Here is a 12,629-nt window from a genome sequence, read left to right as displayed (position 1 = left end):
GAGGGGGCAGTTGGGCTGCTCAATTTTTTTAAAGAGAAAAGTTCTGTGCATATTGTGGGGATACGTAAATGCTCTGGTTTATTTTGAAGTGGGTTAAGGGTTTAAGAATATTTATTTGGATTGCTTCTAGGGTTTGTTTGACTTCATTCATCTTTAATGATTTGGATTAAGATTAATAAGGTATAATAAATGCTTGGTTTTGGGCGAAATATGATTAAGATTATTATAATTGTTGTATTATTAATTATAATGGCAGACAATTTATATGTTTTTTAGTTTGATTTTTATTATAGTAGACAGAAATGTATAGAATAGCAGTAGGAAGGAAATAATTAAATAAATGTTATCTTTGGGGGGGAAGTTGATTAGGAGATATGTATAAATTTCTTCTTCTTTTTAATATAAGGTGATAGAGCAACTGTATTTAGTGATTTTTATAAAGTGCCAATGGAATGATTTATAGAAATAATGTGATTTTGGTTTAATATAGAGTAAGGGATTCATTATGGAAAATTTGTTGTATATCCTTGCTGTTAAAAGTTGGAAGTCACCTCTTCTTGTAATTGTAAAAAAACAATTTTCTCTTGTGTTTTCACACTTTTTTAGTTTTCTCTTTTTTCTTTTTGTAGTTTTTTTTGCTTTTTTGTCGTTTTTATCTTTGCCTTAAATCTAATAAAATTCTTGTAAAAAAAAAAAGGAGCTACACTCCAAAAGGAAGGATGTGATCTGAGAGTTTAATAGATGTCTTAATTGTATCCAAGGAATGAAGCATCCGTTTTTTTCTGCACAAGCCCCAAAATGCAAACAAAGAGCCAAAATTCTTTGGCCCGCTCATTCTGCACAATGAATCATCACTCTGAACAATTCCAAAGGCCCAGTTCAAGATCTTGACACTCGTTGTCAAGATCTTGACAGAGGGACAGTGGTAACTAAACATAATTTCTGAGAAAGTTTGTGAGAAACAAAAAGGAAGGATTTCTCCTACAGGTTTAACAAATGGATTTCTATAAGTAGTAGCATCTTCTAAAGAGCTTCAGCTGCAAATCTTAATGTTGGCAGGTGTATAGCAATAGAGGCAGTTGTTTCATGTATTTTAATTACATTATAAATATGTCTGGGTTTTTAACTTTGGTATTCTATTTAGTTGTCATTAACTGCCTTGAGATTTTGCTGAACCAATGTTGGGGGTTGTTATCCAACCACATTGGAAAAGGCTGATATACTATATGATGGATCTGTTCTTATACATAATTTTTGGTTGCCTTCTTTAATCATTGGTCGTTCTGCCAGTCAGACATACTTTAGAATGCACTGAGTATTTACTCAGTGTATAATGTATATGTTTTCTTTGTTTCTTAAGGGTGGCCATGGAGGAAGAGGGGACAAAGGTGAACAAGGACCTAAGGGACAAAAGGTAAATTAAAATTGGAATTTCTTAAAAATGCACATTCTTTATTGAGAAGTTATACATTAGTCATACATCCCATGTAGTTCTTTGCATTCACACATCATGCAAATCACAATGTGGTTTTTTTGTGTAGCATGTTGTATGAACTCAAAAAGTTATGATTTATTCAATAAACCATTGTTAAAGAAACCATGGCTTAGTGGTAAAGATGAATGCAATCATAATATATTTTTTCCAAGTTTTGTTAGGGTTTTAAATTTATTACTCAGGGCAAACCGTACTTAGTCCAAACTTGTTTACCAACGATCAGTTAGTCAACAAAAAGACTGGTGAACAGATACTCTTTTAACCTTCTGAAATTGAGGGCTTTCAGGGCTGAGTTTACAGAGCTGTAAAATATCAGCTGCACACTTAAGTTTTCATAGTGTTCTAAGGGGGATCTTAGTCATAAATACCTCATTATGCACAAGGAGTTCTGGTTATCTGCTAGACATTCCTTCACCTGGCTACTGAATGATCTTGTATCCTCAGGTTCTCATGAAGGCCCAACTGTTTCTCAAATCAACACATTGACTCTGATATAATATTACTACTGATAGTCTATGTAACCCAGGATGCTTACTTCTAATAATCTGTGTTGTGGTGCCTTCCCTCTCATAGCTTCTATGAGATCCATTAGCTATTATAATTTTCCTAAAATATTTCTCCTTCCATGATTAGAAGCCAGCTTTGTTTTCCTCAGTGCCCTTGGTTTACATCAGAATTAAGGTTCCACTGTTCTGCCATTCAAAAAGTCTGGTCCCTTGAGATTTCTTGCTTGATATCTGTTAGAATCAAGTTCCTCCGGTTTTGTGATGTGCTTCAAAAAGTTATAAATATTAAGAGGAAAAACAAAATCGGTATGGTCACTGAAATGGCTCCTATGGGAACATTTCAGAGCATTTTTTTTCACAAAGGAATCTCACATCAGTGAGAAAATGTAAAAATGATTGTGGGAAAGATCTACTTGTTATGCATTCCATTGTGGAATGATCGGTACACATCTCTGGATCTTGATCAATATATTTGAATAAGATCATAATCAAAGTTGGATTCTATGCTTGGTTAAATGCAGCATAAAAGGCAATTTTTCCAAATATAAACACAATTTTTAATTAGTTTCTACCTTTCATTTCTAGGGCGAGGCTGAGAAGGGAGAACCTGGTGAAAAAGGTTCAGAGGTACATGGATAATTACAGTAATCATTTAGCTAAAAGCCCATCTATATAATGAACTGTCAGTTCTTGAAGAAGCTGCTTTTTGACTAGTATCTTTTCTGTCAGCTTGTCATCTGATGTCATTGGTTCAGTGCTCTGGTATCACAGTGGGAGTTCTGAAAACAAGGATATTCTATTTCTTTTACTTGCCTAGAGGAATCCTAGGTAGGGAGAAAGGGGACAAATGATGCAAGCTCTTCTCCAATGCAATGCAACCTGTCCTTTTTGTATATGTGATATCATATGCACGTACAAACGGGGTACAGCTTGTATCACAATGGTGCGATGCTGCTTTTGATATTTTAATAAAAGTGTTGGATATTGCATATCCTTTAGTAATGCTTTCACTTCACAGCTCTGATGTTGAAAGAGGTAAAATGGGGTCTAGTCTACTTTCAGTTTCTTTTCCTAAAGATGATAAAACAGACACACCAATGTTATGAGAGCAATGGAATCAGACTGGAGAGACACTGGTGCAAATTCTCATTCAGATATGGAACACATTAGATGATTTTTGACCAATTGCTATGTAACAACTATCTTTCAGAGTTTTAGGGAAAATAACATGGGAAGAGAAATATGTACACTAGTCTTCCCAAACCTGGGCACTCTCCAAATGTGTGCGCTTTGATACTTCCAGAATTCCACCATGGCCATGGTAGAGAATTCTGAAAGTCTACACATCAGGAAGACACTCATGGAAAGTTGATATAACCCATCTTGAGCTCCTAGGAAGAAATGCAGGATATAAACAGGATAATAAAGCTTTTAATTATTAAGTCAGGCACTGTTAGTTATTTTTGCTGTTTATATGGTCTCTCAAAAGTCAGGAACCTTCTAATTAAAAGGAATAGGTGTATGTGATGATACAATCCTTTGATTATATTGGTTAGAAATACAAGCTAATGGTTCATTGGTGAAAAGATGACATACAATTGAATACAGTATATTTATGCTGATATATATATCAGTGTGCTCCCATAATCATACAGCACATGAAAGTTCAAATGTTTTAATCTGTATGCATTTCAGTGAAGAGTGTCTGTTCTTTCATTATCTTGCATATGAATGCAGGCTGAAATGATTAGGGATCTTTGCATATATAAAGCTGTGTGTGTAAATGGTATTTTCTTCTCTTTAAGGGTTAGCAATTCATTTTTTTTCTCCAAAATGCCCAGCCGAGTTATTACATTATTAGATTACTGATATTTCTTATGAGGTATCCATGGTAAAATAAAATAATTTTTAATTTTATTTTATAACAGGGAAGCCCTGGGTATAAGGGAGAAAAGGTAAGCTGACTGAAAAAAAATGTCAGTGCCACATTTGGCATTTTAGTACACACCGTAATTAGAAGTTCAGAAATGCAGTGCTTAAAATTAAATATGAATTTGGTTTTTGTTAAAAGATAGTCAAAATGGACAGCATAGTCATTTGAATTTCTGGATCAAGATTTAGATTCAGACTCTGAATTGAAATACTACTTTTTTTCCTGAGTTCCCTATAATGATTAAATTGAATGATTTATATATCTCTTATGTAAATTGAATCAACAGTATATATCTCTTCTTAGGATATCATGATCAGTTTCAAGATGGTTTGGCATTATTCTATTTCAGGTTCACAAATTTGTATAAATATAATCGAAAAAAAGGCAATCTTTTTTTTTCAGGGTGACAGAGGAGAATGTGGGACACCAGGGCTAAAAGGAGACAGAGTAAGTTAAAATTCTTATGCTATTATCCTTTCTGTTTAAATTTTTTCACTACATGAAGATGTAAAAGCAGAATTTTTTTGTAAATGAAAAAGGCAATAGTAACAGTTGTGAAAGAACACTGGTTGATATGAAGTTTCATTTCTGTGCATTATTGGTTTTGTAGAATGCATAATTGATAATTTAAATTTTCACAGCAGAGGGCAATCTGACCTTGAAATAGCTAAGCAGGCTTGTATGAGAGACCTCCATGGAATTTCAGGGCTATAAACTAGAACAGGAAGTAAAAAAAATATATCAGAAAACAAAACAATAAAACATTTGCAAGAAGAATTGCTTGACGCGAAGGGCACTCAGGGCTGCAACAAGGGTCTGTGTCACCTGGGGCAAACATGGATTCTGCGCCATTTTGGGCCCCCCCCAGCACTCATTTTGGCGCCCCACCAGCACAGCGCCCGGGGCACATGCCCCGGTTGCCCCCCCTAGTTGCAACCCTAGGGGCACTTTACTTCAGGGTACAGTATGGCAGTTGACCATATTATAAATACATGAGATACAACACTATATTCATTAACATGTACTCACAGAGCAATAATTGTGTGTCTGGTTAAAAAAAATGGACAAGCTGCAGTTCCTCAGGAAATCACAGTTCCAATTTAGTTCCCATATTGGTAAATAGAAGATGAGAAATGTAGCTTGCCAAGCCGTTCTCAGTCCCTTAACATTCTTTTCAGACACTGTCTTTTGCCAATAGACTGCCATTAAACATGCTCTTAGTCTCTCCTATCAGATCATTTTTAAAAAATCTCTGGACCAAAGAGAGAATTGTGTTAAAATGGTTTAATTTGATAAACAGGAATCCATATGATCCATAAGATTTTTAGCATATTCTTATCACATAGTCCATTTACATTAAGAGCAGGTAATGCCATAGTAAGTGATAAAGTGAATATGGGTATGTCTGTCTGTGCGCCTGTGAAGATAAAAGCCAGATTAGATAGCAGCTGGCAGTAAAATGGAGCCCACAAAAGGAGCATAGAAACCATATGTCCAGATTGTAGAAATGTAAGGAAACAGCTTTGTCTGGGCATTCGGATTTTTGTTGAGAGCAAAGGATAAGAAGGCATGGAACATCTGTAAAGGATTAAAAAGCCATAATGGATTAAGCATTCAAAGACATTTCTGAATCATCCACATTTCTCATCACCCACAAGATTCCCACTTGCAAGAAAAAGATGAAAAGGCTTTGTCAAAAGGACTTTTTTTTTTCAACATAAGAGAAAGACAGAAATTTGCTAGTGGGAAATAACCAGACATATAGCAGGAAAATATCAAGGGCACAGTTCCAATCTTCAAGGGCCTATTTCCAGTCTGGACAGATCATCATTACAATATAATGGCTGTACTGTGATATGCCCTGGAGTAACCTTTATTTGTATTTAGGTAATTCATTACTGATGCTTCCCATTGCCCCTAATTTGGGGCTTCCCCAAAGAACTGTTGGAATCCCAGCTTTCATAATAGCTTAACAAATGACTGCTGCATGGTTGAATAAAGAAGCTGACATGGATTATTTATACAGAATTTCAGAGAACAAGCTGTGTGTGCTTAAATTAAAGGAGCCAGTAAAGAAAAGAAGCATTCTGTACTCACTTCCAGGGCCCAAGCAAAGTATCCTCTCCTAACCACTGAATTTCACATTCTTCTCTTCTTTTCTTATAAAATCACTTTTTCCCCTGACACAAAGTTCCAATTATTAGGAGAGATTTTTTCTGATTTTCAAAGAACTCTTAATTCAATTTTTAATTGAATTCTTGCAGTTAAGTTCTACATGTAAGAAATTCTTGGCATTGAAAGGATATTCCAGATGGTAGCCCAGAATGAAAGCCATTTTTTAGAAAAATTAAAATCACCAAACACTTGTGCTTTGAAATCTAGCCAGGCTGAAATATCACAGAACTTCTACAGCTTGAAATATTTCAGTGGTTTTGTACGAGTGTTTAAATTTCAGGAAACTAATGACAAACCTTGTTAGATATTGTATGATTTTGTGATTGTATAGAATCTCACAATGGTGCCAGAAAAGGTTGCTAATGTTTAACATGCAGGTAGACCTTGGGTTGCAACAGCAATTGGGAGTGGAATTTCCATAGCTAAGCGATACAGTTGTAAAGCACAATGTCACATGACCAATTGCTTAGCAACAGCAATCCCAACAGTCCAGGTTGCCATCATAAACCCAGGACTGTGCTGGTCATTAAGTGTGACCACAAGGTGGGAAGAGGCGGAAGTCCCAGACAAGCAGGCTGGTAGGTGAGAGCTACATATGACAATTATGGGCAAATGGGTGGGTGCTGCAGGCAGGTGGGTAAAAAAGTGGCAGAAGTGACTTACAAAAGCAAATTGCAACGTTCCCTGCCAGCTTCCCCATTGATTTTGCTTGGGGCAAGCTGGCAGGGAAGGTTGCAAAAGACGATCATGTGACCGTGAGACGCTTCAACCATTGTAATTGCGAGCTAGTTGCCAAGTGCCTGAATCGTGATCACATAACTGTGGGAGGCTGCAATGGCCACAACTTTGTGGATTGGTCATAAGTCCTCCTCGTTCAGCGCCGTCATAATTTCAAACAGTCACTGAATGAGTGGTCGTAACCCGAGGGCTACCTGTAATCCTTAGACTACCCTCTTGTGATTGATGCTTGGAATTCCCATTTATGCTTTTCAGTTTTCACAACATTCTTCAAGAAAATCTGGGAATCTGAATGTCATAAAGACATTGGGAATCCACTGAAATAAATGTTATTTTCCCAGGAACCGAAAAAATATAGATGCTATGTTATTGGGTACAGGGGCATCCATGGGAGGAGGGTCAAAAAGCCAAGCTAGAGGCCATGGCCCTATGATTGAAGTCCTACTCCTTTTTTATATGTGTTGCATGCAAGATGCTTGTAAAAAGTGGCATGGTGTCATTTGCATGATTGTACCTGCCATCTTGACTTTTTGACCCCCAGCCAGCAGGTGCCACTCATTCAGTAGGTTATATGCATGCAATTGGAGATCATGCCCAAAGCAGAGCCACTTTCTGCATCTAGAGATGTTGCTCACACACAGCTATCAGGAGGGTCAGCTAAAAACAGGGAGGATGAAACTTGAGTCTAATTTATCTGTTTTTCTCCCTTGCAAACCATTGTTTGAGCATGGTATTCATGACAATTAACCCAGTTTAGACTTTGAGTATAGCGTGCTCAATATCAGTATAATAGGTGGTGTAATATATCAGTAACTCTGGTAGAGAACTTCAGTTTTAACATGTCTTTACATGTGAGAACTGAAAATAGATAATATAGAAAAGAACAAGCACTGAGAAAAAGGCAAGACTGGGAAATTCTCCTCTAATGTACAGATAATGCACTGTAGCAAAGAGAATGTTCTAGGAAGCATTATTTAAACCAGAACTCATTATTAATACTTATATTTTTATTATTTTATTTGAACAGGGTCTAGATGGCCCTCTTGGCCCCAAAGGACCGAGAGGCCCTCAGGTAAGTTTCTTAAATTCTACTGACCATTTCATTATCATTTGTATTACAAAATATTACTTTGCCTTACTTCTCAGTGCTAAACTACACATCATACTGAACATGCATTTCTCTTCTGTTTTCTTTAATTGAACAGTCGTACGGGGTAACTTAGCTTTAGCAAAGCATACAAGGAGGGAGATTTATCTCTTCTCTCTATGTGGTTGTGGGGTTACTAAAAATGTTCCCATTAGACTAATGGGAATGCTGTTGTTTTGCTAGCTGTTTCATAACAATACCAATCTTCATCTCAGATGAGATCTGGGGGTGGAAGGAGTAGGCTTTCCCTCCTTATATGCTGTTACAAACCATGAGGCATCTCTGATTTCTAATTAAGAAAAAAGCAGGTGAGTAGGTAGAGTCAACACATTTAGGATCTGTGGATCATTCCAATTGCTTACATTTTAAAAAGAGTTTTGAAAATGTGTATAATTTCTTGGCTTTTAACAATTCTATTCTGCTTTTATGACATAAAACTGCATTTGCTTTTTAAGTTTACATTTTCTTGTTTTAACTGGATCCTTCTTTTTTAAAAAAAAATTGATAGTTTCATGAAGTTGTTACTGATATTTTTATATTGTAAATTAAATTTCACTGGTATAAATTCCTCTGTTGTAATTCCTAAAAACTGGCTCAGTTCCAATACTTGCCCAATATATAAGAAAGAAGACAGATTAGATCCTGCCAACTACTGTCCAATTAGTCTGCTCTCTGTAATTAGTACACTTTATGCTAGATTTCTCTGCCATAAATTACAAGGCTGGATGTATTCCGAGAACATTATAGTGCCAGTACAGGCAGGATTTAGGGACAGATATTTTACAATAAATCAGTACCTAAAATTACATCATTTGGCAGAGAAGTATTATAAACTTGCAAGTGGTGCTCTTTTTTGCTGCCTTTATTGGCAACATTTGATTCCATTCCCCAAGAAAAACTTTGGAGAAACTGGCTAATTTTCTTAATTTTGTTTTCTTAATTTGATTATTCAATCACACTGTGATACCACTATGCAGGTTAAAGGCACTAATTTTGGAGATCTAATGGAGCCTATGTTGTTGTTTGTTCGTTCAGTTGCTTCCGACTCTTTGTGACTTCATGGATCAGCCCACGCCAGAGCTTCCTCACTCATAAAGGGGTTAAACAAGGATGTATGCTAGTCCCCCTATTGTTTTACCTTCACATTAATGATATTGTTGTAGCTTTTGCCAATCCAGACTTCCATCTTCCAGCCATTGCCCATTGTCCAGTTCCCATTCTTATGTATGCAGATGATGCGGCTATTCTTTTGGTTTCAAAAATTGGGCTATGTAGAGGTCTCAAGGAGCTTGCAAGGTACTGTGATAGAGAACGCTTCAAATAAACTACTAAAAACCTAAAAAGTTCTGGGTTTTTCCAGAAGATGCTCTGATAATCCATCAAGCTGAACAGTTAATGGCAGACCCATTGAGCAGGTCTAAATACCTAGCTATTCACTTCCAATCCTCCACATGCTGGGGTCATCAAATAAGAGAGTTAGCTATGAAAGCGCACCCCCTAGTGAACAATAAATTTGCTGGTTGGTGGGGAAACAACTTTGTCCTGCAACAATTAAACTATTCAAGGCCAAAGTTCTTAGCATGCACATAGGGATCTGAGATGTGTATTTACAAAAACTTCTCAATTCTTAAAATTAATAGCACACATTTGATTCTCAACTTCTAATACCATTACCAGATTAGAATTAGGCTATATCTCATTTGAGGCATGGGCAAGAATCTCATCGGTACATCTTATTCTACATGTTATACATAAATCTACTGTGAAAAAAAATTGACCAAGATCTGGGACAGTGTAGACTATCAATACCAGCCCTACTTGCTTTAGGCCTAGAAAAAAACCCTGGAAGAACTTAAGCAGAGCTATGGGACTTAGTCAGTCAGGTGGACAGAGCCAAACTTTCACATGTCTCATACAGACGAATTGCTTCCTCCTCCTGGACACTCCCCGATTACTTCTACACAATTCTGTATAGCCTCTCCACATAGGCTCTTTTCCCTAGCCTGTATAGATGCTTTCCCTACTAGGGTGAGAGCTGGTCAATATGCCAACCTTCCATATGAAAACTGAGTATGTATCTGCTCAAATATAGAGGTTGAGTCTGTTTCACATATCCTTTTAAAGTGCCCACTGTACAAGTACAGGTGATCAGAGCTAATATACCCGCTCTTTAGTCTGATAAACACCACTCATGATGAGGAGACTGAGCATTCTTATTAAATGACCAACTGTGGAGTCCTTGGTGCTCTCTGAGCCTTGTTGTTTTCTTGCAGATGTTTCATTGCCAGACTAGGCAACATCTTCAGTGCAAAGAGGGAGTGGGCCTTGCTCTCAGTTTATATACTGTGGCTTGAAGCCCTCTTTGCTTCCACCAACTGAAGATGTTGCCTAGTCTGGCAATGAAACGTCTGCAAGAAAACAACAAGGCTCAGAGAGCACAAGGACTCCACAGTTCAACCCTGAGCTACAAATATTCGCTTTGATTGGTAAATGACCAACACCCAGGTGTTTCGAAGGCAGTAGCGACATTTTTATAAATAGCCTTAGCTTATAGAAACCATTTGGTCCCTTCTTTGAAATGTTAACTGTATAGGGTTTCTTCCTTTTATATATGTATGTACTATATGTAGTTACTTATACTGTACATGTAGTCTATTAATTATGTGCAGTATTTTTAAAAATTCTGTGACTTGGTCTTGGGCTGTAAATAAATAAATAAAATTATTTGGGAGGATTATAGTTTTGAAAGATGCCTAAAATGCCTTCAATAAATAATAAATAGAACTGACAATGAAATTATTGCTCTTCTAGCAGCCATCTGCAGCTTACCACTAAACTAGATCTCCATCAGAGATGACTGTAAGGTAGCCAAAGTGATACCAATTTTAGAAAAGGGAGCTAGAAGGAAAATGACAGATCTAGCAAACTAACATTTGTCTTAGGCAACTTGGTTACAACCATATTAATTGTTCATTGATTTTATGTTTGTGTGTGTGTTTTTTTAAAGAGGATACAAGCCCCCCTTTTAGGCCAATGACCATATCTGAACGTTAGTGTGCTACGGAATGCACTTCAAAAACTGTTGGGCTAGGATAAAAAATTAAATGCAATTTCTTTAAATGTAAATATAAATAAAACAGAATTAAATTAACTAAATACAATTAATATTATCATTCTCCATCTTGATTAATAAGATTCTCATGTCAATTTAAATATTAAAATGCAGCAAAAAGTTTTGGAGAGTGAAGAGTGTGAAGAGGGTACAACCCTGATACTGAATAACCAATCTTGCTGAAAGCCTGGTTTTTACAAAAGGCATTTTAGAGATTATTTGAAATATGACAATAACTTGCCTTTGTGTCCTAGAGTTTTTATATAATCTTAAAGTTGTTATTAAAAAATGAAACTTTTAAAAATTCATGTCTGGCTTATAAGTTTCATGGAGGTATTTGACTACTGTTCCCAGATGCTGAATGCTGGGTACATTCCAATGTCGTAGCATAAGACTTTTTTTGTTCTAGAAGCTCAAATAACTGAGAGCACTGTAAGGTTGTCTTCTTAAATATGTACAGATTTTTGTCTCTGTTTTTATTTTTAAAAGCTATCAATCTCTGGGTTGTCATTTATTCATATTTAGTATTCTGTTCTATAGAGTAATACTGTGAGAACATTTTTGTCTTCTCAGTGGAACGACGAGCTTCCCTCCCTGCCAATTCTTTAGCCTTTAGTAGAAAAATATCTAGCGTTTCTCCATAAATATCCTTCTCTGTTTGAAACAGATTCCCATGGGTAGAGAACTGTATTCCTACAGAACATCCCTAGTTGGTTTGGATTTTGCTTTTCAGATGTTTTGGATTTCAGCCAACTCAGCTAGCCATACCGGATGGAATAAGGCTGCAGAAGCCCATGAGTCTAAGGCAGTTTTTCTAGGTTGGCATCCTAGCCGCTTTGACCGTGGGCTGTGGGGTCCTGCCTTTGATGCTTTGAGACACCAGAGGGGGGTGGGGCCTCTTTTGTGATTCTCGTGGGGTTTGAGTATATGAGCATGTTATTCTCAAATAAAATTCCCAACCTTATTTTATAGTATTACCTGAAAATTATGCAGCCAAAATTCTGAAATTTTGTCACTGAATTTTGGTGATGTGACCATAGGATGGTGTGACCAATGGATCACCTCTCTTGGTCTCATTCAGTGTTTTCCAAACTTGGCAACTTTACGATGTGTGGCTGGGGAATTCTGGGAGTTGAAGTCCACACATCGTAAAGTTGTCAAGTTTGAAAAACACTGCCTTAGATCTTTATTCTCTCTAGGATTAAAAAAGGAAGTAAAGTGTATCTCTTTAGCCAGATCTTTAAATTTTAATTTTTTTAGTATATGTATGTTTGGGTACAACTTTTAATATTTGTGCACTTACATATAAACTGCCTTGAGCATTCTCAAGAATGGAAAAGCAGGATATAAATGGACTACTGTATAAACAGTTAATAAAACAGAAAGATGGCCTCAAATTAAGAAAGGAAACCCACTTTTTAAAACATTATTCTATGCATTTCTGCAACACTCTATTTTGTTTTCACTCCTTCATAAAATATATCTTCGTGCTTATTGAAAATCCATCAGCATGTGGATGTAAG

At 36.4% G+C, this 12,629-nt stretch overlaps 1 protein-coding gene across 3 annotated transcripts in view; it reads left to right on the top strand.

The window, feature by feature from the left end:
- COL28A1 (collagen type XXVIII alpha 1 chain) overlaps window positions 1-12,629 on the top strand; it is an 88,741-nt gene that overhangs the window by 12,716 nt on the left and 63,396 nt on the right. For all 3 annotated transcript variants that reach the window (XM_063303676.1, XM_063303675.1, XM_063303677.1), the window contains exons 5-9: window positions 1,361-1,414; window positions 2,587-2,628; window positions 3,930-3,956; window positions 4,337-4,381; window positions 7,875-7,919. In XM_063303676.1, the coding sequence (XP_063159746.1) occupies window positions 1,361-1,414; window positions 2,587-2,628; window positions 3,930-3,956; window positions 4,337-4,381; window positions 7,875-7,919 (213 nt within the window). The remainder of the gene's footprint in view (window positions 1-1,360; window positions 1,415-2,586; window positions 2,629-3,929; window positions 3,957-4,336; window positions 4,382-7,874; window positions 7,920-12,629) is intronic.

The sequence above is a fragment of the Candoia aspera genome, chromosome 4, assembly GCF_035149785.1.
Source record: "Candoia aspera isolate rCanAsp1 chromosome 4, rCanAsp1.hap2, whole genome shotgun sequence".
In the NCBI taxonomy this organism is placed as follows: Eukaryota; Metazoa; Chordata; class Lepidosauria; order Squamata; family Boidae; genus Candoia; species Candoia aspera.
The sequence above is the reverse complement of the archived record's forward strand: the minus strand, read 5'-3'. Positions and strand labels throughout refer to the sequence as shown.